The sequence below is a fragment of the Parambassis ranga genome, chromosome 5, assembly GCF_900634625.1.
Source record: "Parambassis ranga chromosome 5, fParRan2.1, whole genome shotgun sequence".
NCBI lineage: Eukaryota > Metazoa > Chordata > Actinopteri > Ambassidae > Parambassis > Parambassis ranga.
Window position 1 is genome coordinate 25,173,529 of NC_041026.1, and position 19,830 is coordinate 25,193,358.

General features: G+C 40.4%; 1 protein-coding gene across 6 annotated transcripts in view; it reads right to left on the reverse strand.

Annotated features, from left to right (window-relative positions):
- The window catches only part of magi1b (membrane associated guanylate kinase, WW and PDZ domain containing 1b), a 111,517-nt gene extending 99,954 nt beyond the window's left edge, over positions 1–11,563 (reverse strand). For all 6 annotated transcript variants that reach the window (XM_028404917.1, XM_028404919.1, XM_028404918.1 and 3 more), the window contains exon 1: positions 10,757–11,563. In XM_028404917.1, the coding sequence (XP_028260718.1) occupies positions 10,757–11,054 (298 nt within the window). In that variant the 5' untranslated portion in view covers positions 11,055–11,563. The remainder of the gene's footprint in view (positions 1–10,756) is intronic.
- Between the last annotated feature and the right edge of the window lie 8,267 nt (positions 11,564–19,830).

The window sequence follows — 19,830 nt, forward strand, 5'->3', positions numbered from 1 at the left end:
ATCAACTGCCCCTGAAAAGAAACAGCGTGTCTGTGTGCACTCAGAGCTTAAGAGCCCCATAGGGAAATTAGATTTCTCATCTAATTTATGAGCTCCGGAGCTCAGTAGAGCATGAGGACATGGAGGGACGTCTGTGTTCACCAGCAATCTTCTGCCTATTTGTGAAAAGTTTGCCAAAAGAGTATTTAAGAAAATAGGTGATTCCCTATGTGTTAAACAGATTGGTGCAATACATCACCAGTATAGGAACTGTCACTTCACAGTGAGGTGCACTCAGTGGGAACATCAAACAAAGAAAGAGAAGTAGGGATGCAGGCCTAAGAAAGGTGCATGCTGATGCTGCACATTGCTTTTACAGTGATGTAGCAGCTTAAAATGATTCACTTCCTGGAGCAGGCAGAAAGAGGAATCCTGTTCACTAATTGGCATGGGCTTCAGTCATAGCCCACAGTCCAAACAAAGTTACAACTTTTCTTGCAATAATAAATGACATAAGTAATGAAGTGCATATCAGTTTTTGCACTAATCTCCCTTAAATGTTCATGTCTTCCTATTAATCTAGCACATTTAAGCAAGGTGCAGCAGCACTATTTAGCATACAGGCCATACTGGGGCCAATAAAATAACTGCCAATGACACACAGCAGACACCTGAGACACTAAAATACTGATCTGAGCCAGGCCCAGCTATGTAAACACAGCGTTCCTGCACAGAATGGAGCACAGAGAAACAGGGAAACAGCAGAGAGAGAGAGGGAGAAACAGGGAGAGAGGCATCCTTTTAAACTGACACTGTAGACAAGTTTTTAAAAACCATAAAGGAAAATTGTCTAACAGAAATATGCACATTTTCTTTTTTTTTCTTTTAGGAGATATATCTACATGTATATTGCTTAAATAAAGACCAATACAGACAGACACAAAGTGGTAATAAAGGAGACAATATGCCTTCATGCAAACACGAAACACGCATAACCCATGTTTACTGTATCTTCAGGGATGTGTACGTATCCATTCTTATGCATCTGTGTCCGTAAGTGTAAAAACCTAAATCAACAGTGACAATAATAGGGAATTACCGAGTGACAAATGGCATTCCAACACAGCTCACTCACAGTCCACTCACAGCCCAGCTGACCTAACATATAACTACCAAACATCCCATGCTGCCCACATTCTATACTCTGTAAGGCATAGCTGCACAAACCCCCCATAAAGACCAGTGACACTCGGCTCACCTGTCATTAGATAAACTGAAAATACAGGCATAATGACAGCCCAGAGGGTCTGTGTCAAATCACAATGTTAAAGTTGGCAGTATTTACATATGGGTATCTGATTAGGATTGTCATGGCACTAGCAGTGACATCATAGTCTATTATACTAAGAAGAGCAGATACTATAGCACACCGCTCTATTGATATTTCAGCCTCTCTTTTATTAAAACTACAGATGTCTAGAGTCTTTGCCTTTTGGATTTGTTTACATTGTTTATGTGAGAAATCAATGCATTAAAAAAAGCATCAGCCAAGTTTATCTGCATTTCTTCAACACAGCATTGGGAACAATTAAAGTCAGCAACAGCAGCATTCGGCTTAAAGTCTTTGTATAAGATTAAATGTGGAAAGACACTAAGGGTGAAACATCCTTTTTTAAACATAGGTACATTTCAGAGCAATACCTCAACAAAACTGTAAATTGTAATAAAACTACAAAGGACTATAGTTGAGCCACTGGGTAACAGTCATGACAGGATAACATATAGAGAGGCCACATTAAGCATCTCAGCTGTCAGCAGACTGTAAAAGAGTGAAGTATTCATAACTCTACCAGCTGCATGGCATGCAGACACCAAACTAGACCTGCCTGAACAGACTCTATGACAAGCACCTGTTGCATATGTTTGAAAGGTATGTCATATAGCAGGTTGTGAATAGTGCATAGAAATGTATTCCCGCTCAAACAACGTGTCTGCAACAGAACACTGCAGCATTCATTATCCGCTGCTGGAAGGAATAAAAAAAATCTTTATAATGGGTTTAACTTTATGTCAAATTTGTGCATGAACCAGAAAGCTTATTCTCTTCTTCTTAAAAGAGGATTATCATAACTGTGCACAGAGGTGTGCATGGGTGTAAAAATTTACATATAAAGTGGCATAATGCTAGCTCTATACTTTTTATTTCCAACATCTATCACCTGCCACATTTACATTGAGAAGATGAGCAGGGCAATGACCATAAAAGGACCAAAGTGACAGAAACGACTACAAATATATTTTGAAAAACAAGATGAGATTTGTGTTGAAGACAAAAGACGAAGTTGGCTCAGCAGCTGACACTAAGAGTGTTGCATCTGCCACATAAACAGACGTCACAGACGTAACATCTGTGACTGAAGCCAACAGTGGAGCAAGAAAATGGACACCACTGACCTCTTAATTAAGACTCGATCCTCTCCCTGTCATTGCTAATTAGTCTCTCCTTGTCTAATTAAGATACTATCAGTAAGCTGTTATATTTTTATTCACTGTAATGTTTAATGAAGCCTGCAACAGTTCTGTTGAAGAAAAATGAGGACAAAGTCTCTCTCTGTTGTAGTCTTTATACAATAAGTGTGCTGACCTTTAAGAGCTCATACATACTGATCTTTGCGTTTCATATCAGACACACAGTGGGACAGTGCAACCTTGTGCTACCCAGACAATCAACCTGTCCCAGTACTAAACTTTCAAAGCAACTGCTCAGACCTGGATCAGATGATATTTACAAAATGATTTGAATACCAGGGACATTGTGTGTGCCTATCCATTCCCTTAAGGCACTTATTACTGTCTCTCAGTTAGTTCAGAGATGTCTCTAAAGTATTAGTTCAGTGTTCTGCCCCTACAAAAACTAGGTAGCGGACTTTTTATTTTGTGATATTTTGAGTTAATAAGTCATAATTATACAACTGCTCTTCCAAAAATCAAAAAAGTACTCAAATGAAGCCATTATAACTGTTATATATATATATATACATATATATACATATATATATACATATATACATATATATATATATACATATATATACATATATATACATATATACATATATATACATATATATAGGGGGTTCATACACACACTGAGCTTTTAAATGCTCCTGTAAATAATTTGAAAATCAATAGCCAGAAGACCTCATGATTGAACTAAACTGAACCAATGTGAACAGAAAAACTAATATTACTTCATAACAGTACTTTGTTTGCTAAAAAGGAGTGTGAGCCACTCTTTGATCGTTTGTGTGTGGTCGTCTTTGAAGCTAATCATTTAGTGCACCATTACAGAGGCTGGAAACAACACCGTTTAATGTGAGTGATAAAGAGATCTGACTGAGTCATGCAATGAGCAGCCAGCTTCAGGGGACACACAGACACTACAGCTGATGCCCAGACCAGCATGGAGACAGCAGATATTTACAATAGCTGTAAGACAGACGGCCCTTAGCAGCTAACCAGTAAAAGCTGCTCTGATTAACAGGCTGGTTATTAATGAACATCTATCAGAGCTCGGCAGCCACCTGCAAAGCTGATGACACAAGCATATTTCCTTCATCATTGTAAGAGATTACCAAATCCTTGGTCCTTTGGTGTCCAGATAATGTAGGACGCATATGCTCTCTCAATTAAAACTTCTAAAGTGGTGGTCAGCATCATACATTTTCAGATTTATTCATTAAAACAGCACTTTTCAGTAGGTTTTGTCAGATTAAGACATAACTGGGTTGGTTGTTCTTTGTTGTTCTTGTTTTCGTCTTTATGCTGAGCTACCTAGCTTCTCAGACACACATGAGTATTAGTGTGTGCAATGTTTCTCATGCTTCATTTTTGTGCTTTAACATGAGCATAATTTTCCACAGTTTTTCACTGCTGGTTCATTATTGTTCATTAATTGCAAACCACAAATCTTAACGCATGCTACCAATGTGTATTTTGTTACCCACAATCCACCACACTCCTCTTTTCACACTGAGAGCTACCCGCATAAAGCCGTCATCAATGTTTCACCACAAACACTACCATCCATAACTGCTGTGAAATGACCTGTTCATCCATTCTTTTCATTAGGAGACTTAAGCAGGAAAAGGGACAGGGTGAAGTGGAGTGGGGGCTGTCAGTCTGTGCTGCCCCTTAATAAGAGCCGTCACAATCCCCATATTCATGCGACAATGAGCGTGGAGAGAATAGATGAAGGCTTGTGAGGAGAGAGATAAAGAGAGCAGGCAAGATGAATGGAGTGACGAAAGATGAGCAAGAGGAGGAGGATGGATGAGGCCTGGCAAAGCATTGTTGTAGCCGCATAATTGCCACTATGAAAAGAGTAAATATATATATATGTGCTGGCTGCTGTGGACAAACAGACAGACTCTGGTCTAAATCCTCTTAATAAGGGCTAGACCGCTCCCCAAACCTGCACATACTCTCTTGTTTTGTCTGTGTGCATGTGAATGTGCATGCGTAAGCTTGCCAAAGGCTTCACGTTAATGGGATTTGTGTAAACAGACCCCACAGTCTCAACCACAATGTAATTAAAGGTAAAGAAAAGGAGGAAGCAGACTGGGGGAAAGGAGCTTTTATATCTCAAGGAGCCTGAGATAAAGGATAGAACTCCGGGTGCAACAACAACTCGCAAGATAACAAGCTGATGATTAGCTTTAATGACAACACATTAACTCCATGTAAGCTACTAAGTGTCTTTCTATTATCTTGTATCTCACCAAGTCAAATATGATGAACTGCAACACTGCAGATGAGTCGGGAGAGTACAAGTCATTCACTGTGAAAAAGTACAGACCCTGCTAATTTGGAAAGAGCTCATAAAACCTTTAACTTTTCAAGTTGCTAGCAGCATTTGCCTTGAGCACATCAACATGCTACTTGCTCTATAGTCTTAGCCATATTAATAATGCCCACAGCCACTACCAATCCCATCATTTTGCTTCCTAGTCATGCCTGCTGGAGGCATAACCACATCTCATCCTAGTTTTACAGCAGCGGAGCTGACAGAAAGACTTGGCCACGTCAGCCCATCCAGTACACACACACAAATATGTACACACATACCATGACTGCTATATCTGCAGGCATGTGTATAATCCAATTTCTGACCTAAAACAGAACAAACTGTGACTGCAGGTTAGTGTCATGGTACAATGTTTAAATATACTGACTTCACATTCATGCTAGGTGTAAGGCTGAAAGAATCTCAGCACTATATGTTTAAAGAACCCACAATCACATCCTCACACACACATGGCCAACTTTCACAACAAAAATAAAGGCTTTTTTCTACTGCTAAAACATAGGGCAGGTGTAAGATGGTACTGCCTGCACTTCCACCTGAGCCCTTTTGGCCTGCACTTCCTTGCTTTTTTCCCCCCATTTTCGGCAGCAATGCCGAGTTTAACCTCACATTTTTCAAGACCATTCAGAAGCAGCAATGTCCTATTTCTTCTCCCCCAAAACCAGCTCTGAATAAGCTGCAATGGAAAAGTTCCTACAGTGCACAAATGTATGCTATCCTAACATCCTGTTGTGGAAAAGTGCCCTATGTTAGTGTTTTGGAAGTCTACACAAAACGGCGGATAGTCAATGTGTAAGTTGCTCTACTGATTACCACCAAAGCCTAAATAGCAATTAATGAAATTATCAAAGATTCTGCCCTTTTTTCCTGAATAAAAGTGCTAAAATGTGGGGGGAAATGCTATGTAGTTTCTCCAAGCCCTGTATTTTCAATTTGAAACTCCAATTTGAAGTAAAATACATATATTCAGGCTCTGTGCACTCCATAAACTCTTTCATTAAAATATTCTAAGTTGGAGGCTAATTTCACAAGAAAACTGCCGCAGCACCCAGCTGGAGGATTATGCTAACCAGGCAGTGGGATTGGCAATGTGGGAACACTTGAAGGCCTTTTGAGCAGATTTGTCAACCCAACCTACACTACAGGCCACGTTAACAGTTACTTAAGAGAAGAAAATCAGCCTGATATTAAGCTTTCAGGCTGGCAGTGTGTTCTTGTGACACCTATTTCATGGTCTGACTTAATGGGGGGGGGGGGGGGGGGGGGGGGGGCAGGGTTTAATGACTGTATGCTATAAAACGTGAAGGAGTGACCACTGAGAGAAGAGTGTGCCGACAGATCCGTCTAAAACTGCTTTGGAACTGGAGTGAAAAGGTCGCAAGGGGAAATTGTGAATAAGCTCTTCATACACTTCTTTAGTGATAGCTAGAGCAGCTATAAAAGCAACAGCTGCCTTACACATCTAGGTAAAGTTTTCATTTCCAGCACAGATTAAAGGTCATTAAAAAAACAGCAAATCATAATATCATGCAATCAACTAACATTTAAAAAACTATCAATCCTCATACTCACTGGTATTTAGGACTCTTTTCAGGAACGTCTGGTGTGTCTGCAGTTCACATTATACACAACACAATGCACATTCTTCTACTGTGCATGTGTACAATTTGAAGTGTGTGGCTGGAGCAATCTTCAAAAGGAACTGCCTCTCTACCTCCCCCAGTGTACTAAACTAACTACCGTAAATTAGTTGCCCTCTCTCTTCCTCTGACAGTGTGTGTAACTGCAAGTGCCAAGTGTGACCGTTCCCCATTCACACTCTATACAACAGCCTACACTTGGGCTAATTAAGAGAAGAAAGAAGATTCTTCAGCCAACAAGAGGAAATGCTGCACACGTGTGTGTATATGTGCGTCCTTATGATGGGATTACAAAAAGCGCTGCATGAGTGAGGCAGCATTTCATGGTCTATTTAGTTGGTAACTGAGTGTCCCTCCAGTGTATTTAAAAGCAGAGCTTAAGCTGAGCACCGACACACACACACAAATTCCTTCTCAGAGTGGGCAGGATGCTTACACTGTACACATGTGAGGTCTCACTCTCAAATAAAGACATAAACACAAACTTAAATTAATGCCAGAGATCTTTCCTAATGCCATCTATAAGGGAGGAGGTGAAGTCGTTCCACTGCTGTCACAGAATACAAAGGTGGGAGGACATTTGGGGCAAGGAGGGGCGTCCAACTTCCTGCAGAGAGAGAGGAAATAAACACTTCCATATGCAATCCCTGCCAGAAACAGTTGCACATACACACAGAGCCTGGAGTTAATGCAACGACACAGTGTTGTAAATTTGAGCGGGAGGGCCCTAGTTAGCAACTCGCTCCACCATATGAAAGGGCGTATATATTGTGCTTCCAGAAATGTATAGCTTGTAAGGCCCCGTTCATCACACCACTGCTATAAAATAATGCAGCTAGAAAGAAATGAAAGCCAAAGCAACAGAGCTGCTGATTGGTTGGGGAGAGAGATGGCTGCTTTAACGTGAAGAGGATTCAAATTTCTAGTGTGTGTGTGTGAGAGCGTGGTCACGTGCAACAAATCCTGTTCACTAAAGTGAACAGGACACACACACACACAGGATACCTCCTGCCTGGGGAAACCCATGAACTCTGGGCCACTGTGCCATTTTTCATCTCCGCAAAACACACACACACATTTGTGTTATACAAGATTGTCACTGGGTACAATATTCCTCCTTACTAGCCCAGCCTAATTACAATGCTAATCCTAAATCATAAATTTAGACCTTACTGAAAATATACACACACGCTTACATATGGTCATACATTATTTACACCATAGCCTGTGTATAAACATACAGCGTGACTCTAATCTGCTCTGAATCTGAAACCTCTCTGTGATTTTGTGTTTGCACAAGCATGTGTTTGTGCACCACTGTGTGTATTATCCCCATAGTTTGTTTGCATGTGGAGCAGTGGGTCATCTTCTTATGAAGATTATCCATTAGGAACTTCTAGGGCTTATCAGATTGACAAGTCTTAGGATAATGTGAATTAATTTTTGTTTACAAACACGTTACACAGTCAGAGTATATTTGTGTGGGTGTGTGTGTAAATGAGCATGTAGAGGGTCAGTAGCTGCTTGTTTTAAAAGGGTGAGGAGTGAGAGTGCATGTCGGTATGTAATCATCCATAATTACATAATCCGGTTATTTCCCACCGCTTCTGCCTCATCACTGCATGTTAAAGTGGACTTCTAGTGGCTCGGGCTCACTGGCTGTGGTATGGGTGTGTCTTCTGCTGAATCAATGTGTGTCCCCCTTTTTTTTTTTTAATACATGAACCAACCATTACAATCTCTGCACCAGATCTGGTTACAGCCTCTTATCAGGTAAGACTAGAAATGCCCCTTTATATATGTGTGTGCGTGTGTGTGTGCTCAGTGATCTGAAGACAAACTGCTGAAGGTCCCAGCATAAGGTTGAACATGTTTCTTCAGACAGCTGGCAGTCAACAGCAGTGAAGGCTTCATAAATATCAGCAAGCCAAGATGCTGCTGCACTACCTTGGCTCACATCTCACTTGATTAAAGTGAGAAAATGGTACAAGCTCTGGGTAAAATTAGGTCAGTTAGATTTTACAGATGGCCCTTGTTGCCAAGCATATTTTCCCAATTAGATATGATTAGGGAGGGAAATTCCCAGACAGCATGAATTATTAAAAACTTGAAATGGAATATGATCATGTGATGTTGTACAGGAGCGACATTCCCACATGGGTCCTGAAAAGAAAAAAAAACAAGAGGGAGAGCTGGAAGACTTCTGGTTGGTCTAAAGTGAGTTTCCTTCTATTGTTTGGGACACTTTTTTTTTTAAATCCGGAGCTCACACTGGTTTTAAAAAAAGTGCTAAACAGACAAACCTTCCTGTTTACATGCAGTACCACAATCACACACTACCAAAAAAGATATCCACCACTTGGCACCATGATTTATTTACTACTGTGCTTCTCCTGCACAAAGAGTTTTATCAGAATGTGTGTGTGTGCACGCATGACATGACCAAAACAGTACCGTTAATAGCACTTGTACATGTTTACACATAAAAGTACATCTACTTTTTCCTTGTTGAGGAACTGAGGCCACTCCAACATAATACAAAACTCCCATGACACAGACCCACAGAACCAGGCCAGCAAGCTGCTTTTTTCCCAGGCTTCTGTATTCCCGACATGACTTTAGGGTTAAAGTTATATTGCTGTCTGACTCTTGACAGCAGTTATAGTTCTGCATTTTCCTCAAGACGTTTTTGTTTTTCTGTAAAATAATGCAGATGAACACAAACGCTGTTTCAAAATAAACAGCCCACTTAGTTTGTCAGATTAGACACACACTCTGGACTGTGTGGGCACATCCAGACTGAATGATTGACATCTCTATGTCCCACACTTGTCAGGTTATTAAAAGCTCCAGTATATGAAAACTTTTTACAGAGGACGTTTACACAGAAATGAAGGCTTTGCATGCACACCGTCACACCACCATCACTTACTGGGAATCCTGATTTAACACTATTAATATTATTAGTAACAACTGTACTTGTCCTACTTTAACAGCTCATAATGTCTGCTGCTGAAAAAGGCCTTCTGAGTTTGGTGATGTTACATAATGAGCCGCCATCTTCAATCTGAGCAGAGGGTTAATAAGTAAAAACACCTGTGTGTGGACTAGACTTCTATTTACCCTGCTGCTTTTCATCACAGAAAGCATATTATCCAGTTTGATTTCTCCTATAAGCATCACTGAAGTGAGGCACTGCATCTTCACAATAGGAGCAGCTACCCAAATACTGTCCAACACTCAATGTAGTAAGACTGTGGAGTTAAAGTGTACATGCAGCACATCCTCAGCCCATACTGCTGCCAGCATTCACAGGTTAAAAATATGTGAAACTGTCCTTGAAGAGATGCTGCTCTTTTGTCTTGTCGCCACATGGAGTTAGTGTGGCCCAGGCTGACTTCGAGCATCCCTTCAGCGGTCTTGTGTTGCCATGCTGGGAGCCTGTCAGAGCAGCTCAGTGTCAAACTGCACGGCCTTGCTGAGTCAAGCTGACCATGAACTAGCCAGACCAGCCACACTGGCCAGATGCTCTCCTTTTGAACAAGGTGCCATTCCTCTTAGGTGTTAGAGAAATACTGCCAGTCTAGCCTGTTTGAGTAGTCATCAGATACCCACACACAGGTAAACAAGGCCAAGGCCACTTATTTCATAGATTGTGGCTTTCTCAGGTAAACTGATCTTTCTGTTTCACCTGATATTTCTACACTCCTCATATATGGATCCCAGCCTAATTAGGATAACCTAATTCCATGTAAAGTAATGTCATAAGTGACACCTTTGAGGATGATTATTTCAGGTGTTGGATGGTTTCTGTTCTATGTGGAAACAGTGACTAGCAGACGCTGAAATGCACACATGATTTGGGAGGGCCGTTTCAACATGTGAGTCATTTCAAAGGGCTGCAGGACACAGAACAAAGAGGAAAGCTGAACAAACAATGTGTGCGAGCCTGTTCCATCTCCCTGGACCCGACAGGTGGCAATCTCTCTAGAGAGAAAAGTACTCAATCTGCAGGCCATTCACAAATCTATCTATCTGTAAAAACGCCATGGCTCAATACTATTACCAGCTCAAACCTGAGATGTTTCCATTTGGATACATTTTCAAGCTTACCTGCATGTTACCATGTTAGCCGAATTAAAGAGCGTTTCAGAATGTTTCTAGGAAAAGTGTTTTCAGTCACTGTCACTTTAAGTACGGAGGGCGACATTAAAAACAGCAGAAGTCTGAGTGGAGCTTTGCCGTCTGCTCCACCTTCCTCAGGACTTACCTTGCCTCACAGTTTTCAACCTGACAGGACCTTTGCAGTTCTTTATGACGGTCTGTACGTCGTACAAGGGTAACCCCGAAATAGAGAGGTTCTCCACCTCCAGCAGCAGTTCCCCTTCATTTAATTTTCCACTTTTGTAAACTACCACATCCTCAAACACTTGTCCAATGTAGGCGAACTCTCCGTTCTCGGCGCCTCCGCGCAGCGTCACATTCAAGTCACCGCGGGCATCTTTGCAGACGGAGCAGTCGTTCACTCTGGAGGTCCAGTGGTTTTTCTTCTGCGCGGGTTTGGACATTTTAAACAGTTAGGACCCGGCACCACAACACCAGGCGGGCTCTGCCGAAAGTCACAGCAACGGTGCCTCTCACAAAGTAGACTTTTATCCGAGTGAAGCGCAGCAAACTTTCCGTCTCTCCCACTGAAACATGAGCGCCTCTGACTGTGTTGTCCCACCGCTCTCTCGGGGTGACAAATCAAGCCATTCCTGTCGGCCCAGAAGTCACTCCTTACAGTGTGGAAACCATTCTCATCATTTTCTTAACATCCCTGCACTTTATTCCTCCTTTACCGATGTCATCTTCTGTTACGTCCCACTCACGACTCGTCTGGTTAAAGACTAAAAAAAAACTCACTTTTGAAGGTGTTTCTTTCTTCTTCTTCTTCTTCTTCTTCTTAATTAAAAGCGGCTGTGCTCTTTCCTCTCCGCAGCAGACCGGAAACTTTTACTGGTGGTCGGCAGCGTCCTCGGCTCCTTTAACCAGGTACGTCGCTCCCGTGTGTTTGACTCTCATTCCCACTCTGAGCTCCGCCGCGCTGCTGCTGGGAATGTGTTGCTGTTCCTGCTGCATTCACGTGCTGCCGAAAATATTGGACCCCAAACATCATCAGTATCGGTGTCGTCTGTTTTATGCATATCGGAGTACATACAAGGTTCTGTTTTTGAATCTGAACCTATTCAGAAGAAGAAACAATCTAAGTCTTGTGTTTGCTCTTCTGTTTAAAATAATTTATTATTAAATTTCTTATATTTATTATATACATTATTATTATCATTATATTATATATATATATATATATATATATATATTGGGCTTTATATTTTTTATATTTCATATTGAAATTGGTATCTAAGCTGAAATTTACTAACTTTTGACCGTTTAAACACATAATACATTACACATAATTAAGCATTATAAATCTAGACATTTTTGCCATGTAAATACAAAATAATTCAGGCCTTTAGGCTACTGACACAAACACTGTATGGCTGAAACTATTTCTGATCAGGGATTCTTCTGACAAAGAATGTATCTTTGGGTTTTGAGTAGAAGCTGCCAAATCAGAAACTGATTTACTTATTCAGTATATTTTAGGTGTTTGTCTATAGTACAAGAGAGTTGATACTAATTAATCACACATTGTAATCTGAACGTCGGAAGTCGGAGCCTATAAAGGGCACATGAAGGCAGCAGTGTTGAGCGCATGCGTGCTGCTCTGAGCAGCAAAGGCTATCTTTGATGTCCCTTTTATGTAAAAGAGCTTTTGGCCTCCTTATATTAGAGGATGGTGTCAGTTTATTTGATTATTAAAATATGTGCTGACTCTGGCAGGTCGATTCAGACATTTACAATGAGTGTGTGTTTGTATGTTTTTGGGAAAGGGAAAAAGTGTTTCCCTTTTACCAAACATGATATTATGATTATGAAATGATAATTTGGTCATGACCAAGTCAGAGGTTAACCTTGTGATACTGCCTGTTGGGTTTCCTGCCTTTCAGGTTAGACAGGTTGCACAGCATGCTTTCATACGTGCCTGACACCGCCCCTTTCAACTGACACACACTCATCTGTTGACACAGAAATGTCTCTGGAATTTTGTTGTGTCATTTTACACCATACGCAGATTTTGAGAAGGTGCGCAAGGCACTGGATTTATGCAAGGTTTGAATTTCAGATACACAGTGTAACCGTTGCTGACAACATCATTAGTCTGAACATGAAAATAATCTTTATTTTTAACAAGACATACTTGTGATTCAAACACAGAAAGACAACAAGGATAGATGGCTGGATGGGACTCTCACCTGAGGAACAGCAGCTGAGCTTTTCCCAAGCTAAAAATAACAGTAAAAGTATTCTTGGTCCCATGGGAGGAAAACTCATCGGCTTAGATGTGGATAGTGAGTGCACTTCTAGCTCCATCCATTATTAGCTGCTCATACATGAAATGCAGGATTAGTATTTGTATAGTTCACTGTGGTTCCCTGCTAGAGAAGGCGAGAGATGAACAATAAGAAAAGTGCTTGAAAACAGAGCAAGATGCAAGTGTCATGAATTATAAAGATCTTCATTCATCTGCTGGGGACCATTAAACCAAGCAGCCCTAACACTGCATCCCTAACACTCTCATAAAAAATGCATTAACCAGAGGTAAGCTATTTAGCAGTACAAGAAACAAAAAGGCCTATCTTTACTCAGAGAGACTGTGGGACTCTTACTCTTTGGATAAAGCTTAGTGAAGGGGGGCCGGATGATGGACATCAAATGCTCATCATGATCTGATGAGACAGGGACAGTTGTTCCTGTATTTAATACAACATACTCTGCACCTCCTGCTATCTGTGTGTCACATTTTTAAGAGCTAACAATCCACAATGGCACATGTTGACGAAGATGTGGGTTGTGCATTCAGGCCAGCCTTCTATGCCATTTTAATAAATGGCAATAAGGATCTGCTAACAAAATACAGAACACAATGAGTTTTTTGGCATGTCCACTGACAATAAGATCTGACTGCTGTTGACTTTAAATTTTGAAAACTGGGAGTGGATAACTTATTTTATTGGCTTTGGATCTCTGAGGAAGATATCAGTCCTCCAGTCTTGCATCCATGCAGACAGGCTGATTTCCAGCTTGTTTCATATTCAGGCAACATATTTCTGTTCCCCGAGTCTGTGTTCAGGATCAGGATCCCACTGTTGGTACTTTAAGGCGTTTGTAAGAAGAGATAAAGGCTGATTTAGTTGGAGAGTTGTTTGCTTACATGTGAATATGTGCTAACTTCCATCGTGACCTCCATCAAGGGGGGGGGGGGGGGGGGGGGGGGGGGTCAGAAGGCTCCTCTGCCAGCTTCCTGTCACACAGTGTCACCCAAATCAGATCGACAGAAGCAGCCTCACAGCCACGGGCCCAAAATTTCCTCTTCTCCTTCCCATCCATCAGTCTTTATATGTCAACATCTTCTTGCTTGCATTTGCTGCCTCTCTGCTGCATATTTCACTGTCATGTTGTGTCTGTCCTTCACTCTGTTGCACATATTAACAAATGCAAATCAGTGAACACAGTCAGCTAAATGTTTTGATTTCTTATGCACAATCAAACCATACTCACATATCACACATACATACAGTACTTCATTGTCACAGCATTGCCCACTGCCATTACTATAGTGGATATTGCTATTAGACTTTTAAGACAAGCATTACAGGTTACATAAGATATCCAGTGTCACACATGTAACACAACATGACACTACAGGAGCTACACATTACACTCAGCCGCACAGAATATGTTCTAACTGTCAGTGCTGATCTGGAGTGATGTAGAAAAGTCGGGACCTTGTCACAGAGAGCTCTCATTAAAGCAGCACTTGTGCATTAACACTTTGCGCCATTGTGCTGCTGTGTTGACAGCGTACCCTATATAATGAAGAGCACCTGGGTAGGAATGTTTTATTTATCGTAAACTATTATTAGCCACCATATCAATTTGCTCTGCATGATACATGCAGTGGAACTGCTGCTGACAGCTAATGATAGATTGAACTTAATGGCCAGCAGTAATAATGTCTTCAAACATGACAGCTGAGCTGGAGCTGCTGTATGGGAGACATTCACCCCTGTGTGCTCAGCCATGATTCTAATTTACAGAAACATGCAATAAAATGCTTAATTGTTGTGAAATATGTTTGTTTATTAGTAAATGTCTATTAAAACTGACAAAACAAAACCTTCATAGAACAACATGTGACTTCTGAGGTCATTTAGCACAAATGTGTGACTGTCTATCCAGGCCAGATTAGATGTAAAAACACACATTCAGGAGCTGAACTAATATCAGCTGTCATAGTCTTATTTTGTAGATGCAAGAAAAATTATTGCATTGAATAACATCAGTACAAAAAGTGTAGTAAGTAAAAGTTTAAATATAAAAAAGGAAGAAGAACAGAGAGATGTTCTGTTGTGTGACGTGTTAAAATTGTGTTAAATCATGATGCTGCAGATATAGAAGAGACAAACTAAGAAAAAGAAATGTGAAGGAGCATGTTTTTAAATGAACAATGTTGAAATAGGCAGGACTGTATAATGTGATTTAGGCTGACACCTGACCTTTCAACACATCCTTTAAGAAGGAGCTCTCCTCTGCAGCATGTCATACTCAAACTTTCCTCCTATATGGAAACTCCTGACAGCTTTCTCTCTGATATTTCATGCCTCAATCTTTAATGATATTTCTATTTCTGCATTTTTTTGTATGTCAAATGACACAAAGTGAACTTTGTATAAATATTTAACTGAGCTCCGTATTTCCTTTTAATTCTTGCTATCCCCTAATGGGTGAATGTAGACCTAAAACCACATGCCTGTAAAGTTTTTTAGGGCATGTCTATCCACCCCTAATGTATTGATGAATGAGATGAGACTGTTGCAGCCATCACTGCAGCATCTTCCACGTCAGGAGGCATAAAATGTGTTTTGAGAGAACAGTGCTGTGTACAGGCATGTGTATATGTAACCTGCGGGCCACACACGACCTCATATCATCTGTGGCGTGACACTGTATTGATGCACCATTTTGCACATCTGAGGGGCAGCGTCTGCATCATTCATAAGTCATTAAAACCATATGAACCTTTTCTGAGGCCCCATCGGTGCATCATAGAATAAGTCCCCCGAGTTGCTCCCTGCATTGTATAACAAGCGAATTTTGCTGGAGTAATGTTAGCTGACCCATGACTTATCTGTGCTTATCACTTAACAGAGGCTCTGTAAATGAGGAGGATCGTTTTTTTCTGCTATAGATGTCACTTTAATCTGTTTTACCTCTTTGCCCTGATAATGCCTCATTCATCATATTATCCACAAAGCGTTGGAGGGGAAGAGAGAGAGAGAGAGGACTGAGACAGAGAGAGAGAGAAATCCTTCTTTTAACTAAAGCAGTGCTGCAAAGCTCGGTGTTGCCGTGGAAGATTAGGGATGAATGGCTCGGTACAAAAAGGCCATCAGATTATGGGACCAGGCAGCAGAGAGCTGTCATATCAAAGCCAATGACAGGGTGGAAGGAGGGTGCAGCTCAAAACAGGGACAGTTAAGACTGTTTTACTGTAAGCTGTGCTAAAATGTACATGAACAGTACTGGAAATTGACAAGACACATTTACTCAGCTCTTGTACTTAGTGCATATTTTAAGGTATTAAGTGTTTCTATACAATATACTGGTATACTGGTAGTGGAATTTATTTCAGTTTGGATGCTTAAAACAGAAGACAGCAAAGATGAAGTTTGTTAAAAGTAGCAAAAAATCAGAATCAGAATCAGAATTACTTTATTTATCCCCGAGGGGAAATTCTTGAAAGAAGAAGAAGAAAGGGACATGGAGAAATAAGAGACATGGACAAAAACATTAAAAGCACGAAAAGCAGGTAAGGGGAAACAGAAAAATAACACAAGAGGAAGGGAAGCACAGAATAAATAACAGGAAACCACTCTGGAAAAACAAGATGCAGGAAGAAAAAGAAATCTAGACAGTAACAAAGGAGAGCTACAGAAAAACACAGGAAGTGTGTAAAAAGCATACAACACAAGAAAATGTAATATAACTACAGATCATTACAATCACAATACCTTGTTATGTTGTGAACAAAAATCTCAAGGAGTTGCAATGTTGTATGTCCCCATCACATGCACACTGCACACATACTGATGAGGCAGTACTTACTGTTTATAGACAGACATATGGGCAGATGACAGACATGTGTGAGACACTCTATTCTCACCTGAACAAATTATCCATCCAGGGAGCGCTTTGGTTTATAGAAATAAATACTGACCTGCAGCATCACCTCCATCATCCTGCCCTGACATACAAAAACATTTAGGTCTTATTATTGTGACAATTTAGCTTTCCAGGATATTTGTTTGGCAGCATCAAATAGGCATAAGAGATCCAGATCAGGTCAGCTAATGCTGTTTAAAGTAGTAGGGAAAAAACTATGGCTGCTGCACACCAAGATCATCTATACTGTTGTCCTCTTCCACAGCAAAGAGCATAATGCTGTCTATAAAGGTATGGGTTTAAAGCACAGAATAATTTTGGAGATATGGCGATTGTCCATTCTTGGCCACAATAAGGAAAAATGTCATTTTTTTGTTCATTTCAGTAAGTATATGCATGATTAAACGGTTCAAAATATACTATGGTTATTTTTCTAATAAAATATAATTGTGTAAATATTTGTGTATCACTATATATACAGTCTATGCTCATCTCCCATTAACCTCTCAGATTTCTTTCCTGCAACTATATATAAAACTGTGCAAACTAGATCCATCTTCAGCACTGACAACAGGAGTCAATTTGAATTGATATAATGGTACTTTTTATTAAATAAAGAATCTTAATACTGAATGGATGAATCACTGAATGGATGTGTATTCATTTTTTAAAAAATAGGAATCAGGAATGAGCAACAGAGCGCTTTAACTAAGAGCCATGCAGGACAGGAACGGGACACTGAGTGAATTATAGACATTATTCAGCACATTTAAGTGCCTACATTCACGTCAGCACATTCTCCAAGCTGGATGGGATCCCAAGCAATAAAAAATCAGCTGGATCTGAAAGCTGCAATGTTTAGCTCGCCCATAACTTTGATAAAACACAGAGCAGGCTGCTCTCTCCTTCTTGGCTTTGGTAACAAGAGGAATGAGAATGCACTGCCCATCACTTCTAAATACTTCATACAGATTCTCAGAGGTACAAGGCAACATGTCATCTTCATATATATATATCTGTACTTCTGGCCTTGTTTGTACCTGTACAAAAGTCCATCTGTCTTGAATATGTATACTATGTATAATTCAGTTGACAGGTGCATTTGGTTTGTTGCTACAACAAATGCAACCTCACTCACAGACATACTGCAGTACTCAACACATCTCCCAGCTCTACTGCCGGCTGTGATGATGCCTTCAGACATTTGACATATGGGTCATCGTGTCAGTAGTGCTGCACGTTGCCCTCCAAAGCTCCTCCTGTCAGCGGGAACCCAGAGAGGATCATCTCCTTTTTTGGACTGGCAGCTGAGCAGAGTTAAGTATCATTTTTTTATCTCTATTTCAGAGCCTTAAAGAGGGGATTGACTGTATTTAGATGAAGACTGGTGGACTTTTGTCCACTTTACTTAATAATCCTCACCAAGGCACACAAGACTTTATTTCATGCTGTACTTTCATGAAAAAGCTTTTATACAGAAATGAAATGTTGATAAAATTACACTCAATATCAATAAAGTATCTATTATATTTGTCAAATTAGCACGGAATAGGTCTACTTTGTATATAAAACTAGCCTTTTAACTCAAAGTTTGAAATTAGAGAACAGAATCATGTGAAGCAACAGCCTATATTTTCATAAAGACAGCTGATAAAAGGACTGTTTGTTCATTTACCAAAGCAGCTTAAGCAAGATAAACACAATCCTCTGCACACATACAAAGGTGATGCAAAGATGGGACATTTCCAATGGTCACATGCACACCCACACTTTCGTTGGATGTTTTCGTTGGATGTTTTCCAGATACTGGATGGAGCCATGCCTGGCCTTTGAAGGATCCTGATTCTTACAATGAAACATCCATGTCTTAGAGAAACAGCAAATAAAATGCACCACACTGGACTCCAGCAGACTATATAGCACAGAGACATGGCCTCTCCCGTTCAGACAGAGGCTCAACAACTGGTTTTCTTTTAGGTGCATCACAATCTTTGTAGAAATTGCTCTTTTAAAGTAAAAATAAAAATACGATTTACACCAGGACAACTTTTTGTTAAGTAGCAAGATATATATTGATTTTTCAGCCACTCCAATAATTGATTTCCACCATACCATAAATTGTGTGTTTATGTGAGTCGTGACCTTTGTTGGCCTGAGCGCTCTTACACACGTCATTAAAACCCTTCAATCTCCTGTCATGAATATAATCATGACACTGTTCTGAGTGGAAAGGAAATAAAAGGAGAAAATGAAAGAGCAAACAGAAAGAGAGGGAGAGATGATGATGATACATGATGATTAGCTGGGTATGACTGGGGTAGTTCACATGCTCTGTGTTAAAGCATAACTGAATAATTCAGCGTAACTCAAAGCAACTTCTGCACACAGCTGGGTTTTTCTTAGAGCCCTGCTGCAGACTCCCACACCAGCCTTACAAACACACTGCCTGGAAAAAACTGAAAGACAGTTTAGGGTTAGAGCCTGGCGGCACAGGCTAATGATGGTTTTCATGGTCCTCTATGTAAAAGAAAAATTTATGTGCTTTACACAGTGGCCATTTAAGAGTAATCCTCACTGCTTTGACAGTGTCTATCTCCTCTCATATTCTAAGCACAATAAAAGGAAGCACAGAAAGCATGAATTAATAAAAAAGACAAAATGAAAGGATTGTGAATGTTCTGTATTCACAGATGAATAGTTCATGTTAGAATCACATGAGCTGCCCAGCATGCCGTCCTCACTCTCTCTTTCGCCTTAAGCCGCTCTTTTGTGTTTCCTCCTGATTTCAGATGTGATTACTTGATGATGCAGGGTCAGGCCACATGAGATGGCTCTCCTTCACCTCCTTCTCTCGCATCGTTTCTCTCTCACTATCTTCACTGTGTAGCAGTATGTTTCTAATTATTACAGCTGAAGAAGGCTGCTCTGAGAATCTGTGGAATGAATAAGGCACATGGAGGAATATTTTAGAAGTGTCTATGTAAGATCAGCTGATGAAATACAAAACCTAACTAAATA